The sequence below is a fragment of the Polyodon spathula genome, chromosome 29 (genome assembly GCF_017654505.1).
Source record: "Polyodon spathula isolate WHYD16114869_AA chromosome 29, ASM1765450v1, whole genome shotgun sequence".
NCBI classification, from domain to species: Eukaryota; Metazoa; Chordata; class Actinopteri; order Acipenseriformes; family Polyodontidae; genus Polyodon; species Polyodon spathula.
Genome location: NC_054562.1, coordinates 6,088,987 through 6,108,374, shown reverse-complemented (window position 1 = coordinate 6,108,374; position 19,388 = coordinate 6,088,987). Strand labels below are relative to the sequence as shown.

At 42.5% G+C, this 19,388-nt stretch overlaps 1 protein-coding gene across 1 annotated transcript; it reads right to left on the bottom strand.

The window, feature by feature from the left end:
- Positions 1–17: 17 nt before the first annotated feature.
- Positions 18–19,386, bottom strand: LOC121302176 (U5 small nuclear ribonucleoprotein 200 kDa helicase; the record flags this gene model as incomplete). The annotated part of the gene is made up of 31 exons (XM_041231994.1): positions 18–974; positions 1,172–1,264; positions 1,491–1,572; positions 1,997–2,157; positions 2,270–2,446; positions 2,786–2,929; positions 3,324–3,445; positions 3,919–4,083; positions 4,386–4,575; positions 5,164–5,272; positions 5,963–6,071; positions 7,851–8,002; positions 8,280–8,458; positions 8,847–9,038; positions 9,721–9,948; positions 10,672–10,832; positions 12,289–12,462; positions 12,579–12,768; positions 14,536–14,690; positions 14,881–14,999; positions 15,150–15,256; positions 15,438–15,521; positions 15,807–15,887; positions 16,135–16,287; positions 16,580–16,777; positions 17,255–17,443; positions 17,626–17,757; positions 17,883–17,993; positions 18,440–18,589; positions 18,982–19,105; positions 19,346–19,386. Coding segments are annotated over 31 exons (4,422 nt in total), but the record flags the coding sequence as incomplete, so codon positions are not given.
- Between the last annotated feature and the right edge of the window lie 2 nt (positions 19,387–19,388).

Here is a 19,388-nt window from a genome sequence, read left to right as displayed (position 1 = left end):
ACGAGACAGGACAGCAGTTGTGATCTAAGCCTTTATTTGGGTAGACAGCAGTAATGGCACAAAAACAAAACGAGCCATTACATCACAGCCTGGGGCTCGTTACACATAAAAAGAAGCCTGTACAAGATTTATTCACTTTCAAAACATTTCAGTTTCTCTTTTTGCAATACAAAAATACTGAGGATCGTGTCTCCACACTACAGTATTATTAAAGAGACAGATCTCTTGAGGATACAAACTAAGAGCTTAAAATCATAAACACACAAATTAGCAAGACCAGAACATTCTTTGTTGTTTATGCTTGCCATATTTTCAATTGGTAACATACCAACATAAATGTGAATATGCAGCGCTTCCTTCCTCTGCAATATCTGTCAAAACAAAATTAGAACAAGTACCTGAGATGAGACTAAAGTGTTCTTAAAAGGATAACTGGTTCATTGGCTATTAAAGCAGCCAGCAAACTCAGACTCTTGACGATAGTCTCATTTCATGATCTTGAGTATTGAGCAAGTGGTATTCAACTGCATCCCTAGAGTAGCTCTCAATAGTCTAGGTTTTTATTTTGTCAGGGAACAAAAATATAACATTTAACTCTGCACTGCTTTCCAGTGCACAACACTCACAGCCTATACATTAGAGGACTGTGGAGTTATTCTGTGTGCATCATCAGAACACAACACACCTTTATAAAAACACATTATTTCATTAGGACCAGGCTGAACCTAAACAATGAGATGGTTGGTTGGTGGCCCCACTGTATTAAGCTACAGAAACCAGCACACCCACAGTATGCCCCAGCCAGCCTCTTCGTAGGGTCAGGATTAGTCCGAGTCGCTGTCTCCCTCACTGTCAGCCTCCTTCACGTCCACACTGAACTTGTATTCCTGGTCACAGCCCATGTAGGCATCGCTCATGAAGTACAGTGTGTAGTTGTGGACACCCAGGGCTGGGGCGACAAAGTCCAGTTTCACCTGAAGTATATATAAAAAAAAAAACATGCATATTAAAAACTTGAAATATTTCTTCATGCACTAAATTCTCTCAAGCAAATGAAAGACTATAAAATACTGCTGTAATCACTTGCGCCATACATGCCGATTTGCTTTGATTTGTAAAATAAATGTTTTCACACACACACGAGTTCAAAGCAACATCACCTCACACTCACCTTAGCTTTCTGCTGCAGAGTCAGTCTCTTAATGGAGATCAGACTGTTGGACTTGGGGTCTCCAATCACCACCCACCAGCCTTCCTCACGTTTCTGGAAAGCAAAGAACGAACAGGCTATGAGACAGAGAAAGACTTACACACAAACCAGAAAACATTACACAGCTTTAATAAATAAACATTTGGCTATTTGTAAATGTTTTGAGTTGGCTGATGCTGAATAAATAACAAAAAATATTTGCTGTACAAATCACGCAATGCAAATTATGGCAAGATTTAAAAAAAAAATCCTGCTTCCTGGTAGATAATAAAAGTGTTACCTGAGGGAAGAGTGGTGCAATGACAGGTCCAGTCACTTCCTCTTCTCTCTCTAGCTGGACCAAAACCACAACAGGACTCCCACTGCAATGAAACACAGCATTAACACACTGACTGCTCATCCCTGTGCAATGAAACACTGCATTAACACACTGACAGCTCAGTCCACTGTAATGAAACACAGCATTAACACATCTCAGCTCACTCCCTTTAATTAGCCAAGCAATAAAGCTCCTGCAAAGGACTGAGCTGAGATGCACAATCCCGCTAAACAATTCCCATAGCCCAATGATATCGCACACAAACTCCTGTGTTAAATTTAAGGGATTGAAATGACAAACCCATTGATTATTACTACTTAACGTGAATAGAAAACATATGAAGTAGTAACACCCCAAGGGTCTGCAGCGCTGAGGTGAAGGCAAGTTTTCGTTTGAGTTCACTGAACTCCATTAGCGAATGTTGACACAGGAGTGGTAAATAGAATATATGAAGGAGCCGTGCCCACCTCTTAACATTCTCCTTCTCAGCAACCTCGTAGGAGAGCTCGATGTTGGGGTAGCGGTTACAGAAGCGAGCCACGTCTGCTATCTGACTGTCGGAGAGCTGCAGCAGCCCACTGCGCTCCTCATCCTCCATCTCCATGATGTCGAAGATGCTCTCAATTCCCTGGGAAACACAAAGCAGCACAGGGATGAGTCACACCTCCACTGGGGCTCCAGGGCTGGCCAGACACCTCTGTGTAGGGATATCCCAAATACAAACTCAAAAGAGAGATCACCTTATCAGTGCAGCGCTTGACGTGCTCAGAGGTGAAGTATGGCAGCTGCTTCAGGTAGGAGTCCTTTGACCACATGGCCTGGGTCACCATCTGGGCCAGCTCCATGGCAGCCAGGGCGGGGCTCAGCCAGCCGTTACTGGAGAGCACATCCACACAGGCCTGGATCAGGCGCACTGCCTGGTAGAGAGATGACAAGCAGCAGTTGCATATTGTTATTCACTGAGGAGGCAGTATTTTCACTGCTGCCACTGTGGTATGCGACAGGCTATAAAAAGTGAATAAAAAGACCCACAGGACCTGGAGGTGCTTCAAGAGGAACAGAATTAAAAAGGATTCATTAACATGTGGCAAATGTGAACCAGCAAACCGCTCAAATATATTGACTACACTTTTGACGCACGTATTAAGATTTGTCAATATCTGACCAATATTTAACTTCTGGTTTATGTTAGCGCACATGTTGCTATGTTCGAATGAGCCTCAATGACTAGTCCTGGTGAGTGACGATTTGCCCACCTTGCTGAGGATCTCTTCAGTGTCAGACTGCAGCTCAGCACTCAGCTGCATGCGGGAGAGGTGAGCCTGCAGAAGCAGGTTCGTCTTCACATGGGGATCGTTGAACTTGGGATTGTTCAACTTGTGAGGGACTTTCTGAGCCAGCTGTGGGGAGAAGACATCCAAACATGGGCTTAAACATCTTCAGCAATAATATATAAATTACAATATTGTTCAGCAGTTTTTCTTTGTAAAACAGAAATAAATTCTGAAGCATTCTCGTGACAGATTTAGTCTTTATCTAAACATGTGCATGCATACAGCCTGTACACACACAATATAATGGATGCATGCCAACCCAGAGTGCAAACTGAAATCTATGCTACAATACTGTGTCATCAGATTAACATTTTCAAACATGTTAATTAACACATTATGTAATGTTGGTTACTCATTACTCATGTGCAAATTGACTGTTTGTTTTACTGAAGTATATTTCCTTGTTGTCCCTCTGAAAGCCCACGCTCGCTCAGGCAGCGGGGCAGACGGGCGGACTGACCTGGCGAAGGAGGGTGTCCTCGTGGTGCCGGATGGGAATGTTTTCGTACTCCGCCGCGTTGGAGATGATTTCGATGAGCCCTCGGATCTTGGTCTTAGCGTTCAGAGACATGCTGAACAGCTCTGCAACAGCAAAACATTACTTTAACACTTCAGAATCAGGTCTACTGGGTCCAGATACACAGTGCATCATGAAAAAAAGACTTCAGGTGTTAAGATATTAGGAGTTTATGTAGCACTTACTGACAGTTAATAAAAATGTTGCAGAAAAATAAACTGCCATGTCTCATTTTCACGCAACTGTTCAAAAGCATTCAGATGCCAAACGCTACAGGCTCAAGTGCACGGCTATTTGTTGTTTTGAATAAATACAACACGCTATTGTCAATTCCCAAATCCTGTACTGTATTGAAATAATGCCCTACACCCCATTGAAGAGATCTTTTGGAACCGTGTAGGGCAAGATATGGATCTCGAACCAAACAGATTTCAAATATTGAATAGGATTATGCATGTGAAAAACCAACTGGACACTAAGTTAGGGTTTTTACACTGGAAACCAGCCCCGACGGTCAGTGTGTGCAGGCAGCTCTCACCAATGGTGGTGTAGTTGATGTAGTAATACGCTGCAATCATGCCCAGGTTCAGAGGCGCCACGTCCATCTCATCCTCAATGCTGATGCACTTGGACTGCTCCAAATCGTTCAGCGTGTGCTCCACCAGCTCAGATAGATGATCCGACAAGTGTCTGTGCGACATGCCTGCAGAGAGAACAGCCAGTCATCCTCACGCATTGCTCACTCCCCTCACCTAGACCCACCCACACACAGCAAAATAGGTGGAAGAGCGAATACTGGAACTAAAGAGACATGCATCGCATTTTCTTTAACACGTTACCAAAATAAAATACTTTACCTACTAACAAGAGATCTGTCTTTCCTCTGAGAGAACAGAACATGCAGTTGTCACTGTTGACAACACTGGAGATAACCTGGTGTTTGTTATAAAGCACTCATTCTTTCCAACGTGTTCACATCACACTGCAAGCCCAGCTCCCCCTCACCCTGCAGGTTGTAATAGTTGGGGTTCTGGGTCATCCTCCGGTACAGGAAGGTCCAGGTGAGGTAGTCCACGGCGTCCTGCTTGTTCTCCACGGTTTTGGTGACGATCTCTGCGTTGAAGTGGTCGTGCAAACAGTGGTCCAGGTGAGACTCCACTGGCAACGGCTCGTACAGGAACTTCTTGAAGAAATCCTAGCGCAAAACACACATGCACACAGGAGAAGTGTTAGTGGCACTGCGTGGAATATCACAGCAAAAAAGGAGCAGCAAATTATACCCATGGGTGAAAGTGGCCAATGACCATTCTGACAAACTCCTGGGGCAAAACCAATCTTTTGTCCGGGGGTCTAGGGCCATCAAGTCCCCAGAAGCCCTGGGGTTGTACATGCTCTCGATGCGTTCCGAGCCATTCTGGACCACTTTTAGAAGCAAATTTGAACTTGACTTTGTAGAAAATGACTTCACTTGCAACTTGTCATTTTACCAGATGGACTAACTTGATAAAAATCACACATGAGCAAAGCCCACGTGACCGACCTCATATACAATCTCTGCTGAACTCAAATCCGATCTCGTAAACAGCAGCACTCTGGTGTCATAAACCTGCCACATTTGGCTCGATGGACTTGCTGATCTTAAAATGGTTGATTTTTTTTTTTGCCTTTCTACAAGAATGGGCCTGGGAGAGGCCATTTTGACGAAATTCCATGGACACCTGAATGCAGTTAAGCTCAATCACGGTCTCCAATTTAAAAGCCACTGTAATGGTCATGTTCTCACCTTCTTGGATCCCTGGCACATTATTACACAGCGGCCTTCGTCATCCTGCAGGGGCCGGTTTGCCCTCCCAACCATCTGCAGGACATCGTAGATCGGGTAATCCACATACCTGGGAGAGACTAGATTAGAACCGGGCAAACCACTCCTCAAAAGACCACCAGTCTTTTCGACCAGTTACGTTCAGAACAGATTTAGTAATGAGTCAACTAGAGCAGAGTGGGATTTAAACTCCACCACCTGGCTCCAAAGCTAGGTGTAGCAGGTGAGCTAATGCAGCTAAACTGGCTGGAGCTGTGTGTGTAACATTTTATTATATATATATATATATATATATATATATATATATATATATATATATATATATATACATACACACTTAGTAGCATGTCATTAGATTTCCCTTCCTTTCTTAAAGCTCCCCCAAAGAAATATTATAGGAGACAAATACAGAAATACAAACTTATTCAATGACTTTGCCGTGTGTACTTCAACATACGACCGTATTCAGATACAACCCCTCGAGTGTTATTGCTAACTGAAGCATGCCAGTCAATGGTATTCCATACTGAGAAAGAACAGTGAGCTTTAACACTGAAGGACTGCTTCTGAATAGCCATGCATGTCTAAAAACAGATAATGGATCATTAAAATCAATAAAATACTTTGTTCTGACTTCATAGGACTAGTATTGTTTATCTGTGATATAGAAGTTATGGATGTCAATATAAAAGATCTCTTGAAGAGTGCCTGAGTGTAAGCCTCATATAGTTCTCAATGTGTGTGTAGCCATGGTACTCACGCGTGAATCTTGCCATTGTAGTACTGTGTGTCCATGATGATGACCAAGTGAGAGGAGACATTCATCCCCCAGCACAGGCTACGAGAGGCAACCACCACCTGCACAGCACCTGTGAGGGGATTGCACACAGAACTATATTTATATAACGCCTTCAAGAGATCGGCAAGAGACAGCCCTACGAGAACTCATTACACAGTCAAAATTAGGGGTGTAAATCGTTTAACCGATGGTAAAGTGTCAAATGTTTTTAATTTTGCTTAATTGTTTTAACTATTAAAAATGTGTCTGCAAATAACGGCTACTCTTTTTTCTTTTTATCACTTCCTACCTTTGTCGCAGCTTCACTGTCATTGGACATTCACCTCCCAGTGTCCAGCATGCTGTTGGTCACATGACTAGTCTGTTTTTACTGAAGCTGGATCTAGCATGGAGGAGGCAGGGCCCAGACGTGCAAGCGAAACGTTATCAAATTCGGGCTGAAAACAACACGGCTGATTATTGAGACAATCGCAACCAAATTCAATTGTGGAGGACACCAGATTCAACTTTTACGTCTTTTGTTGAGTCAGATTACAGAAGGCTGTTGATTTTTTATTTTTTTTTTATTTTTTGCTATTCTGGGACTCGAGCGATGTTAACACTTTTTTTTTTAATCAGAAGATTGCTTCCTTTTATGCTTATTTTTTGGACTTTTTTTTCTACTGCTGTCAGTCAGAAGTACAAATTATTGCTATTAGTAAATTATTATTATTATTATTATTATTATATACTACTTATTTGTATTTAAACGGAATATTGATTCTTTGAATGAACATGATACTGTACTTGGAATAAAGCCAGTTTGGGGTGAACATTACTAGCTCATACAGCAAGTAGGACAGATTAGCGATTTGGATTTGAGCACTGTTTGATTCATTAAACTGCCTAACATTTCTGCAATTAATGATCACATTCTAATCAAAACAGACCATTACCATACTGCCAATGCTATTATTTTTTCATATTGCTTCACTGTTTTTCTTATTTTCCCCATTTATATATATATATATATATATATATATATTATATATATATATATATATATTATATGCAATTATGTAATATATATTTATCTATAATTTAGTAATTAGATTTAGTTATTTTTTTTCTGTCAAACAACTTACTTGGCTTTTATATAGGCCAAGCCTTCAGTTTTCCCGTACAAGCACAGCGTACACACGAGATCGCAACGTGTTAACAAGCGACAAATCCTTATTAAAGCTGCAATAACAAAATGAAAAATAAAGTGTTTTGCTGGACACACTGTTACAATCGTTACAACAAGTAACTATTTCAATTAAGATGAGTCGCTTCGATATTTAAACGAAATGATTCGCAGAAAGAAAAAAATGTAAATTAAACCAATTTTTACTATTAACGTGTTTCTCAGTTGTGATTGAGATACACAAATTGATTAACAGGCATTAATTGCATTTAAGGAGTAGAAAAGCCGATGTAAAATGCTCTGAGCCACTGCAGCCACGTGCTTCACCAGAAATGACCAACGTCCGTTTTCCACCCGATGGGGAGAACGTGTACTACCCCCGTAACACAGTGTCTTTTCAAAATGTTTTTATTTTAATGTTTAAAACTATATATTTTTAAAAGCTTAAACGTTTATTAAAATTAAACGGAATCTAGCACCCCTAGTCAAAATCACCTCCAAACAAGCCCCACCCATTTAATGGAGGTGCAGATTTTTACAAAACCATTGCTCGTCAGCTTCCTTTAGCCAATTAGTATAAAGTAGAAAAAAAACGACATTCAACGCCTGAAAGAAATCCCCTTGCACATGCGCATGGAAATGCAGAGGAGGATTTGAGGAGTGGACACAAGCTCTAGTGCTGACCGGAGTTGAAGAGCTGCTCCACAATCCTGCGCTCAGTGGGGTTCAGGCCCTCGTGCAGGTAGCCCACTCCATTAGCCAGCGTCTCCTTCAGGGTGGCATCACTCAGCTTCTCCAGGAAGGGAGCCAGGTCCTTCTCCGTGCAGCGCAGGAACCTGCAGGACAGCCAGGGGAGAGCTCAGACAACGCAGGGAGAGTTCCACTGGAGAGACCCTTAAACACCCTTCACAAATGTAGGCATGAGCACGTTACGGTTTTCAATTTAAAACACACTGCATGGAACATTTCCCAGTGCTTCTGACCTTGATGTTTGACAGTTGATTTTAAACATTAACATTTGCAAAACCCCACGCTGAAATAACAAACCATGCCAGACAAGGCAAACATCTGGGTTTAGTATCAATGATTTCTTGTTTTGTTTCTTCTGCTTACCTCTGTGGCAGGACATCTGAGGCACAGAAGGTGAGAATGTTGATGGCTGTGAGGCGAGTCTGTTTGCGCGAGGGCACGAACACGATGGCTGGTTTGGTGGAAGAGTGCTTCATGATGGCGTGGTACACAGGCTTGGCCATGGACAGCAGGCGTGTCTGGGTGTGGCTCACGTTGAAACCCTGGGGGCCAGAGAAAAAGTGGTAGGGCAAGTTACAGGTAGAGAACTTGTACATCATGCATTCTTTCCTTGGTTCAAATAGACCTTGGCTACAGCAAAACTTTGGTTATTGAAGCTCAACTTTAAAAATATAAAGCAAACTAGAATGTATTGTTAACAGACAACAGAGCGCAATGAAGTAACTAAGCGGTCGTAATCACCATAGCTACAAAACAAAATTGTGACATTACTAGAGTAAGAAGCCTTGATAAATATGGCCAGTGCACTAGATCAACTTCCACTGAAAACAGATACAGATAGAAAGTTTGAGTAAGTTGTGAAAGAGGTTCCCCAGAACACTGCTCCCTGTGTATCTGCAGCCTCACAGCTGTGTAACGCACACAACATACCTGGATGTGAAGCTCCAGTGGGACCGGCCTCACGTTCGGGTGGAAGTTAAACGTTGCCGTGGTGCTGCAGCCCAGCCAATGGGCGACATCCTTGGCGTTGGAAAGAGAGGAGCTGAGAGCGACAATTCTGATTGGACGCTCAATCTGTGATGAAATGTAACGCATACGGGAACAGATCACCTCCAAAACAGGCTGGGGAAAAAGAAAAAACAAGCCATGGCATTTTGACGGTTTTCACTTTCAAAGGCAGGATCGCAAAAATAAAAAAGTAATAATCCCCTCTACCTAGAACCACCAGAGCATTCATTTTGATGTCTTTTAAAATACATTTTTATTTTGAATACAACCTACAATATTCTATTTTATTTTTATATACAAGTCCGTTGTTATCTCTACTGGACCTGGCAGCCATCAATTCCTTTGTTTTGTACAAGGAATGCACCAGGGAAAATATCAGGAGAAGAAATTTCATCTTGAAGCCAGAGATTCAGCAGAAACATTTTGACCAGAAAACTGCAAAGCAGCAGAGTGCTGCAGCAGCTCAACCTGGATTCAGTGTTTGATGTGATGTGCTTGAATAAGACTTTTGAGTTTGTCCTTCATTTTAATATTGATCTTGTTTAATATGTAACCGCCACAATGCCTGCCGGCAGCAGGTTCATGTATGAGTATAACCACAGCAGTTCTAGTGCTAAAGTAAAAGTCTACAAAATAATTACAGCTAATCTGAGCTAATATGCATTGCCTCCACTTCACTCACATACAAAAGATCCACACATTACGGTATTTGACTTCTATTTCTGAATCTGTTTTATCCTAGAAACTTGTATTTAAAAACACGGTGGTATTTCTTTAACTTTGTATAGAAACATACCCCATTGTCCCCCCCAATGAGGTGCGTCTCGTCGATGAGGACCAGGCTGACGTTCTGCACGTTCTTGCGCTGCTTCCAGCGCCGGGACAGGATGTCCCACTTCTCAGGGGTGCTGATGATGATGTCGCCCTTCCCCAGCAGCTTGAGGTCAGTGCTGGTCTCTCCAGTCAGCAGGACCACCTTCTTATTCAGGGTCTCCTGGAACTTGTCATACCAGTCGGCAAACACCTGAGGGAGGCGGTCAGCAGAACACGTTAAAACACAAGCCCCCCTTTTCTGTCTTTCACAAAAACATCAAGCATTTTGATCCATTCCACTTTTTTTGTTCCTGCCAGGACACTATTTTAAACTCAAATTACTTTGTCTACATAGAGACTACAAAACAGACAAAAACCAGAAAAATGTTTGTACTAATTAGTCTCAACTCTCTTAATATAAACACAAATTGCATCTTACAAATTCACTTAGCACTGATTTCGTTTTAGTTCAAGTTATTTCCATAGCCCCAACAGGTACAAATCAATAACAATGCAATTGGGTAAGTACGGTGGTTGTCACACTGGAGTTCAGTAAATGAGCTGCACAGAGAGACACAGAGAGAGAGCCAACTCCTGTAGCAGAGCCCAGAGCTCATCTTGTTGCAACACAGACCTTTGTATCCTATTTGTGTACCTTCTTTCCAGTTTAAGTGGTTTATGTACAATACACATCCAAGTATCAGTACAGTGGATGCTGCGTGTGCAGTAATATCAGTGGACTATATACAGCAGTCGACAGGAATATTTGGCACAGGTTCATGATAAAAATTTCTGAAAAAAGACTTTTGGTCCCTTGAAGTTCACCTTAATGAGAATTGACTGAAGTAAGTAATACAATTCCATGCAAACTATCAGCCTTCAATCCACAAATGCCTGTCTGATAGGAACCCCACGCCAGGGTACCCCACGTTACCTGTTCTGCCAGGGCCTCCATGGGGGTGATGTAGACACATCGCCCCTCTGCGTTCTGCAGCAACATTCTCAGGATTGCAAACTCGGCACAGATGGTCTTCCCACTGCCAGTTGGGGCGCCCACAAACACATTGTCGTCGCTGTTGTACACTGCATTGAACACTAGGGAGAGACAAATATCGCAAGTCACAATATGCTTCATGGTGTGCAGATCATGGGTATACATTGTATAAGATACAGTATATATGAGCAGAAGCGGGACATACATCGTTGAAGTTGCAGTTTAACCAATGGGGAAGTAAAAAATCTGCCCTGGATCTGCGGCTGTCCAATCATGAGCTGGACAAACTGCTAGGGTAAGCGGTGTAATAGATCAATTTCGTGCAATGTTGCTAATGTTATAGGGACCGTTATTGAGAATTATATGGAGAACTTTGAAGTAAAATTACGAATTGCTTTTTACAATTAAAAAAAAAAAAAAAAGTCAGACAACGGAGACATCCTAGTCGATTTGGATATAAATCAATTTTCAAGAAGAACTTGGAGATTGTTAAAAAAGGAAGGTATACTCCACAAATACCCAAACGACACTGGAAGGGATATACTCACCACTTCCAAAATTCAAACTATGAAAGGTATCCCTGACTTACCGGTAGCTCCCGATTAAAAATAAACTACACTGCTGGAAGTACTTTGTTCAGTATAGAAAAGAAACAACACTGACTACAGCAATCTACAAAATCTATTGAAGTCAGCACAAAAACATGAGCGTTCCCAAAGCCACTGAAAACTTCTGGACAAACCCGGACTGATGTTCAGCTGGATGAGCAGAAGCACAGGGATACAATACATCAAAGATCAAGTAAGAAAAAATCGTGAGGTTCTTAAACGCTTGATCGATTCTGTTGTTTACCTTGGCAACCAAGAACTGGCATACAGAGGGCACAATGAAGGCACCAATTCCTCAAATAGAGGCAATTATGTGAAACTATTTTCTCTGCGACTTCCGACTAAGAAAGCATGTTAAGCAATCGCTCAATAGCCACAGTATTCTGGGGTACCTCTACAAGATTCAGAACGAATAAAAGCACACGTACAGCAAGCCAAGTCCAAAGCTGTAATGGGAGATTAAACAACCGACGATGTTAACGCAGCTCAGCGGTCTTGTGTTTTCAGGTATGTGACAGCAGCCCGAAAGAACAGTGAAAATGTGTTACATTTACTAAAATAAAAATTAATAAAAAAAAAAGCGTTTAAAAAAGACCAAATTCCCATTGGGCTTTTTAAAAAAAAAATTAATAGATTCTATTGATTTTTTAAGTATGACGATACAGGACAGGCGCTATAAGATCGCTACCTTTATTAAAAATGTGCACAAATTAAATCGACCAGTAAATCAACCAATGCCCATAAATTTACCAATCAAAAAATTTTAATTGAGTTACAGCCCTAATTATATATAGACAGACACACACACACACACACCTGGGGGGCTTACAACACAGTGGGATATTTCACAGTATTTTTTCGATTTGGAAGATGTGGATTGTCATTACAGCCTATGTATAATCCCATGTATTGCTCCAGCAGAGGTTTGTTTTCCGGATGCCTGGCTTACCCTGTGTCTGTATGGGGTTGAAGAAAGGGAACTTGTCCTGGTAGAGGCTCTCGAAGGCACTGTTTCTCAGGGCAGACACTGGCAGGGGCTGCAGGTCCAGCAGCTCAGTGGGAGGTGGGTACTTCTCTGGCAGGATCAGGTGGCGGAACGATACGGGAAGCTGGGTCTCACAGGCTACAGAACACAAATACATATTTATATTAATATGCAGTGGAACCATTCAAAACGTGGAAGGTTATAATTCAGTTTGTAGACCCCTTTGCACTTGCAACCCTTGTGAGGACACTCACACAGCCAGCGGTCGGAGACGACGCGGATGAAGTACTGGGGTGGAAGCGGCTCAAAGACCGGCACGAAGAAGGTCACCAGGTGCTCGTCCTGAGCGTACTTGGCCTTTAGCAGGAAGTATTCGTGGTGCAGGATCACTTCACTGTCCACATCCTCCACTAGGATCCAGAATGCCTCTGAAGAGGCATGCACCTGGGGAGCAGACAAACACACGGCACATTAGCACACCTTGCACCTGGGGAGCAGACAAACACACGGCACATTAGCACACCTTGCACCTGGGGAGCAGACAAACACACGGCACATTAGCACACCTTGCACCTGGGGAGCAGACAAACACACGGCACATTAGCACACCTTGCACCTGGGGAGCAGACAAACACACGGCACATTAGCACACCTTGCACCTGGGGAGCAGACAAACACACGGCACATTAGCACACCTTGCACCTGGGGAGCAGACAAACACACGGCACATTAGAACACACTGCACCTGGGGAGCAGACAAACACATTGCACCTGCTTGAGCCTCGCTACAATCCACAGCAAAGCCATCTTAACACATTTGAAGAGCAGATACTGTTAATTGGATGAACTGTTATACAACTGTCAACATAAAGATCTCTTTGATGAATTATACTGACGAAGGCACTAGCCTTAACACTAGATGCCCCGTGGCGGTCATTTTGGCGTTTTTTGGTTTTAAAATGTAATTTTCTCCAGTCGTGTAACACATATGGGGCTGTGCGTTCATGTACCTTTCTGTCCGTAAGTATTAAATACTCACAAAACATGAAACGTGGGAGTGCAGAAATAAAGGAGATATATTACATTATACCTAAAAACCCCAGGAGCAGTCACACTGACAGTCACATAGAAAACAATTGTATTTTGATTATACAGAACGGTATTCTGCTTTATTATTTTTATTTACCAGTCTGCTATGTGTTTAGCTGTAATTAGATTAGTCTCTACTTTCTGTCTGACAGTCTGTTGTTTTCAATCAGCCTTTTGAAGGCTGGCGCCTGCTTGCCAGCTGTGCTGCTTTGGTCAGTCGATTAGCATCGGGACTAGTGACAATAAATACCAGAGACTGTGGAGTTTTACAAACGCAAGAACATATGGAGTTGATGTTTTGGATCAGACGGCACGGAAGTATTCTGTGAAAGCTGGCTCCGACGGTGGTCTGTTCAGGTGTTTTACAATGAATTGGACCTAGCAGCCATCAACTCCTGCGTACTTTACAAAGAATGCATGGAGAAGAATTTACCAAGGCGTGAATATATTTTACAGTTAGCACAGTAACTTCGCAAGAAGCACTTGGACAGGGAGACTGCCGCAGCTGATTATAAATATGGGAGCGCCGACGTCTGTTCAGATGTTTATTTACAGAAAAACCACAAAAAAAAAAAAACGAATTACATCCGACTGTTTCTCCTTTTGTTATACTATTTAGTGTTTTGAATACAGCCATCAGAAAGACTTTTGCGGGGCTTCTAGGTATTGAGTATATCTCCAGTCCTTTTAGTGTTAAAGGGTACATAAGGACCTTTTTATTTTACTGTGTTACATGTTCCCATGTGTTGCTACAACTTTTCCCATCATCCTCCTGCTCACTGGTAAATCCATCTCAGTTACATATGTGAGAAGGAGGATGATGGGAAATGTGGTTCTGAGCGGTCCATGCGGGTACATGCGAAGCCATCTTGGAGGCAGGAAATGCAATTTTAAAAAGTTTTTAAAAAGTCAAAATGTAAAGCAAATAATTAAAATAATACACATGCCTTAACAGTCGTAGCAGCACATGGGAACATGTAACAATAAAATAAAAAGGTCCTTATGTATCCTTTAACGTTTGTGTTTACCATATATTTACAGAAATGCTTTAGAATACTTCAAACTCCAGCGGCGGTAATTTCAGTAGGTATACGATTCAGCAGAATCGGAAGAGGGTCTCACCTTTTCGTCCCACTGGAAGTCGGGTGTGATGGTCAGCTCCACTTTCAGGGTGGACCTGGTGATTGGCTGCAGGTGGACAGATAGGTCCAGCTTGGGGAACTGGTGGACATACTTGTGGATCGTCTTGCCCATCTTAGGCATTCGAATCAACTCACCTGAAGAAAGCAAGAGAGATAATTGTGAGTTATCGAAAGCATGATAAGAATTCTTTAAACTGCAGGTCAACTCTTTATATTCCAGTGTCCGAAACCATGAACGCAATATTGGAATTTACATGAGAACAGATTTATTAGAAGAGTCAGGAGACTGAATTTGCTTTAACAGGTGGTCTGAAAAACAGATTACCTATTTCATTGTGGTTCAGGTCATAGAGACGCTCAAATGGGAAGTTCTTCTTCTCAATCTTCTTAATGACTTCTTCAGGAAGCTTCCTGAACTGACGCAGCGGGGACATTGACTGCCACCTGCAATGGGGAAGGCGCGAGGAGAACAAAAAAAAAAAGCCTGATTACATGTGTTGGGGAACAATGACAATTTATTCCAAATGGAAGCGGCTGGATGTGAACATTCACTTTTGCTGCACAAGGGGCGGAAGGCGGCAGTAAGCGACTTACATTCTCTTGTCGATCATCTTGCAGAGGTTGACGGTCTTGTCGGTGAGCTGGGCCCAGCCGCGGTTCAGCACAATCTCGAATATCGCTCGCATCAGCCGCCCCGCCGACTGGAGAGGAAGGGCCAGTACAGCCATTAGAGTTTACAGGGGAAGCAATTACACAAACTAAACTGTATTCATCCCTGTAAGCCACAAGACTAGGTAGTTGTACACTCCCCCACCCCCACCACCTCTGACCTTTCAAAAATCCCTCTCTCAACGCAGTTGCTTGCTGTTTTTTTTAACTCACCTGCGTTACATAAACCATGTCAGCCATGAGAGCAAATCCTTCCAGCTTCAGCTGAGAGATGTATGCCTGGAGCAGCACGTTGATCTGAAACACATTTCAATCCCAGGGTCAGATTCACCGATACAGGACAGCCGGCAGTTTTATTTTTGTGTAACAGATGTAACTGACTAATATGCAACACTACTCTGCCCTATCAGATCTTTTTTTTTTTAAATTTTGCTTTAAAAAGTGTTTTTTAAAAAAGGAAACTACTGTATCAGAGTATTTCTCAATGCATAGAGTACAAGCATAAACACATGTGTGGACACAGTGCTTGACAGAGGACCTTTCAAAGCATCAATACATTAGACAGTATGGGCTATACCATACCTTTGCACTGGGTTCCTCAATGCTCTCCTTCACAGGAATGGGGACTCTCTCCAGCAGCTTCTGGAGTTCCAGTTTCTCCTCCTGTAATAAAAACAAGGGAATGCATGAATGTAGGCCAGGTCTGTAGGCATTCTTTCCCTGGATCACCCCTTTGTATCTTGGTGAACTTTCTGATACTCTGAGCTGGGACAGCACAGAAAACATGAGCACACCTAATCACATTGGTATGGTTTGATTCCAGCTGATGCCTCCTGAGAATAAGATGGTCCACACACACAGGCTTCAGGAGGCAAAATATTTTACCAAGCACACAATGACAGCCTGTTACCTCTCTCACAGTGATGTTCCTGAACTCAGAGGACAGAGAGAACACTCTGAAGAGCTCAATCTCACTGAGAGTGGGCTTCAGTAGCTGGTTGTAGGTCTGGATACTGTCATGGGTGATGTAGAAGTGACTTGCAATACGGCCCAAGTCTGTCACCTACACAAAAGAAACAAGCACACAAACAGTCGCACACTTCAGTTTCAGGGCTACCAAACCACTATAATGGGGCCATTCCATGTATAACACCATTATAGAATACTGTACACTGACTTAAACGATCAATTTGAAATAAATCTGAAAGTAAAATGTAAAGGGTGACTAGAAATACTACCACGTTGTTATTGAAACTGTGTCTCAACAGGAATATAAAAGTTACATATCTATTTGAAGTTTCTCCAAGCACTCCTCTTGCTATAGCACGCAGAGCTGCTGGAGGTGGCGAGCGTACCTGGAAGGTCCCGGTCCTCTTGTCGTACTTGATCAGGTTGTTCTTGTCAAGGACGAGGGCGGCAGTGTGAACGAGGTCCAGGCGACGGCGCTCCAGCAAGGGGTCCACAACCTTCTCATCATGGGAGACCCCATAGAGGGGAGGGTTACGCAGCAAGCGGATGTACAGGTAGGTGTAACCCAGCCAGTTCACTGCGTCCTAAAGAGACACAAGCAGACAAGACAGGGTGAGGAGGATGTCCCACAAGTGTATTTAGCATTTACATTTTTTACCTGCTACAGGTCAATATCCAGGGTACAACACCATTCACTTTAACACAGAACACTTCAAGATGTTCTGTGTAGACTAAGACTAGTGTTGCATTTAATGAGGCGACTTCAGGGCAAAACTTATTCCAGTCGACAGTGGTAGTGACAGACCGTTTTGTTTCATGTGCTCTTTGCTGCTTGCACTGCGACCGGATGAATTGCTGGTATCCACCTAATCGAAATCAGACATTAACATACTATTTACATCGAATCATCGCTGTGCACGGTCTCAAAGATCTTTCTGTGAAAATATCAAACATTTTATGACATAGTCCACATCACTGTACATGAACAGGACCTCTTGTTATTACAAACCAACATATTTTATCATCGAGTTGCTGAGGTTAAAATATAGGACACAACTTACCTTTGCGTTCTGCACATTTCCCAGGACCACCTCTGCGTTGAGCATGTCCGGGAGTTTGGAGACCATCTGGCTCTCAATGGGAAGCTGCTGGTTGAGCAGGGAGAGGTAGTACTGCAGCTCACCATGGGAGGTGATCAAGATACCTTCTCCCTTCGTATCATACTGAGGGCGGCCAGCTCGACCCAGCATCTGAAAAAACAAACACACACAAAATCAGGAGGATTCCTCACAAAAGTTAAATAAAAACAAATCACCTACACTTAAATTCACAAAATACAAAACACAACCCATATTTCACCTTGATTAATAATCTGAATTCTGAACATAAAGACCTGGTGTGGCAGATTTAAACAATGCACTGAAAGAGTTACCTGCAGAATGTCCAAAGCCCCAAGCTCAGTCCAGCGCCCTTTCTCAGGGCTGTAGACTTGAGTCCCTTTGATAATGACGGTGTGCGCTGGCAAGTTGACACCCCACGCCAGAGTGGCAGTCGACACTAGCACCTACAGCAGGAAGGCACATTAGCATAATCTCACTTAGATAAAACAGATACACTCTCAGAACTCTGAAGAATGTACCTTGGATTTAAAAAGATACAGTGATGTTCTGTGGAAAGCTGCGACTCTACCTGAATGTGTCTGTCAGCAAACAGATCCTCAACAAGCGTCCTGTCCACTCTTGTCATGCCAGCGTGATGAATCGCAAAGCCGTAGGGCAGGAGATCCTTCAGCTCCAGGTTCTGGTAATGAATGGGACATACAGGCTCAGTGGAAAAGCACAAGTGTCATTTTATTTGAATTAAATATTTGACTTTTTTTCTCTACCCAACAGAAAAAAAAAAGTTTCATTTTTTCATTGTTTTATTAAGGTGTATTCCACAATGACATGACACCCATAATGGAAAAGAAAAAGAGAATCATTGTATAAAATATGAAGACAGTAGAGTATGTCAAAGTGCAGAAACCTACACATTAATTTGAAGAAAAAAAAAATCACGTGACCTTAAATTGATCTGTAGATTCCACTTTTATACAAGTAAATCTAACCTCTTAATAGGACTTGCAAACTATTACTGTCAATTAAGCACTTTTTCATAAATACATTTATTAGACCAACATATAAAACACAAGCTTTCAATACAGTCAAGGAACCTTAATAAGATAAGTGGGTTTGAGAACCGCTTACCTTGCATTGCTCAGCCTCAGTCCTCAGGACCTCAGTGGAGGCAGAGCCCTCTCGGAGGAAGAGACCCAGGGTGTCCTTCTCCAGACACATGTCCCTGATCGCTCGAGCTGTCTTCCCAGTCTCCTTCCGAGAGTGGACAAACACCAGCACCTGCAAACAAAGACAGGGCATTGGGGCAAACAAGGACAGGGCAACAGGGCATTCTCACTCCCAACACTAGAACTAGAACGGTACTTTTTATTTGAAATGGTCTTTTTATTATCTTTTTTTATGCTATTTTAACATTTTATTATGTTGTATGTATTATGTTTTCTGTAAAGCAGCTTGGGGTCTATGACGTAAGGTGCTATATAAATGAAATAAAAATAAACAAATAAATAAATAAACCCTATAATAATCCTTCAGGTTCTACCAGTGCTTGCAGGTGTGTGTCTCTACACAAACGAGTGGAGCATCGTGAGGAGAGAAAAATAAATACCAACATGGAGCATTCTTTGTATGTCTTTACACGGCACAATAGTTCGTCTTGTGGTCAGTCCTACCTGGTTTTTGCCAGCATGGTCCATGATTTTCTCATAGACAATCTCGTTCATGATCTGGAATCTTTTGATGGCTTTCTTCTCGGTGATGCCGACGTATGTCTGCTCCAGGGGTACTGGGCGGAAACTGGAAACAAACCCCACAGTGTTAAGAGTCCACAACTACTCGGCATTCAACAGTGCGAATGGATTTTGTTTCATTTCCTTTTAATATTTTCATTCACAGATTAGCGCCAAAAATTGTCAAAACCTGGATTATCAGGGGTGGCCAAAATTTGCTCTTCCACCCTTGATCTTTGTTGCAACCCTATTCTAGATTGCTTAATGAAGTCCACCCAGGGTGCCGACGTGAAGGCGGGATCGCTACCTGTTGTCAAAGTAGAAGAGCCCCTTGGCCGGGTCCACTCGGA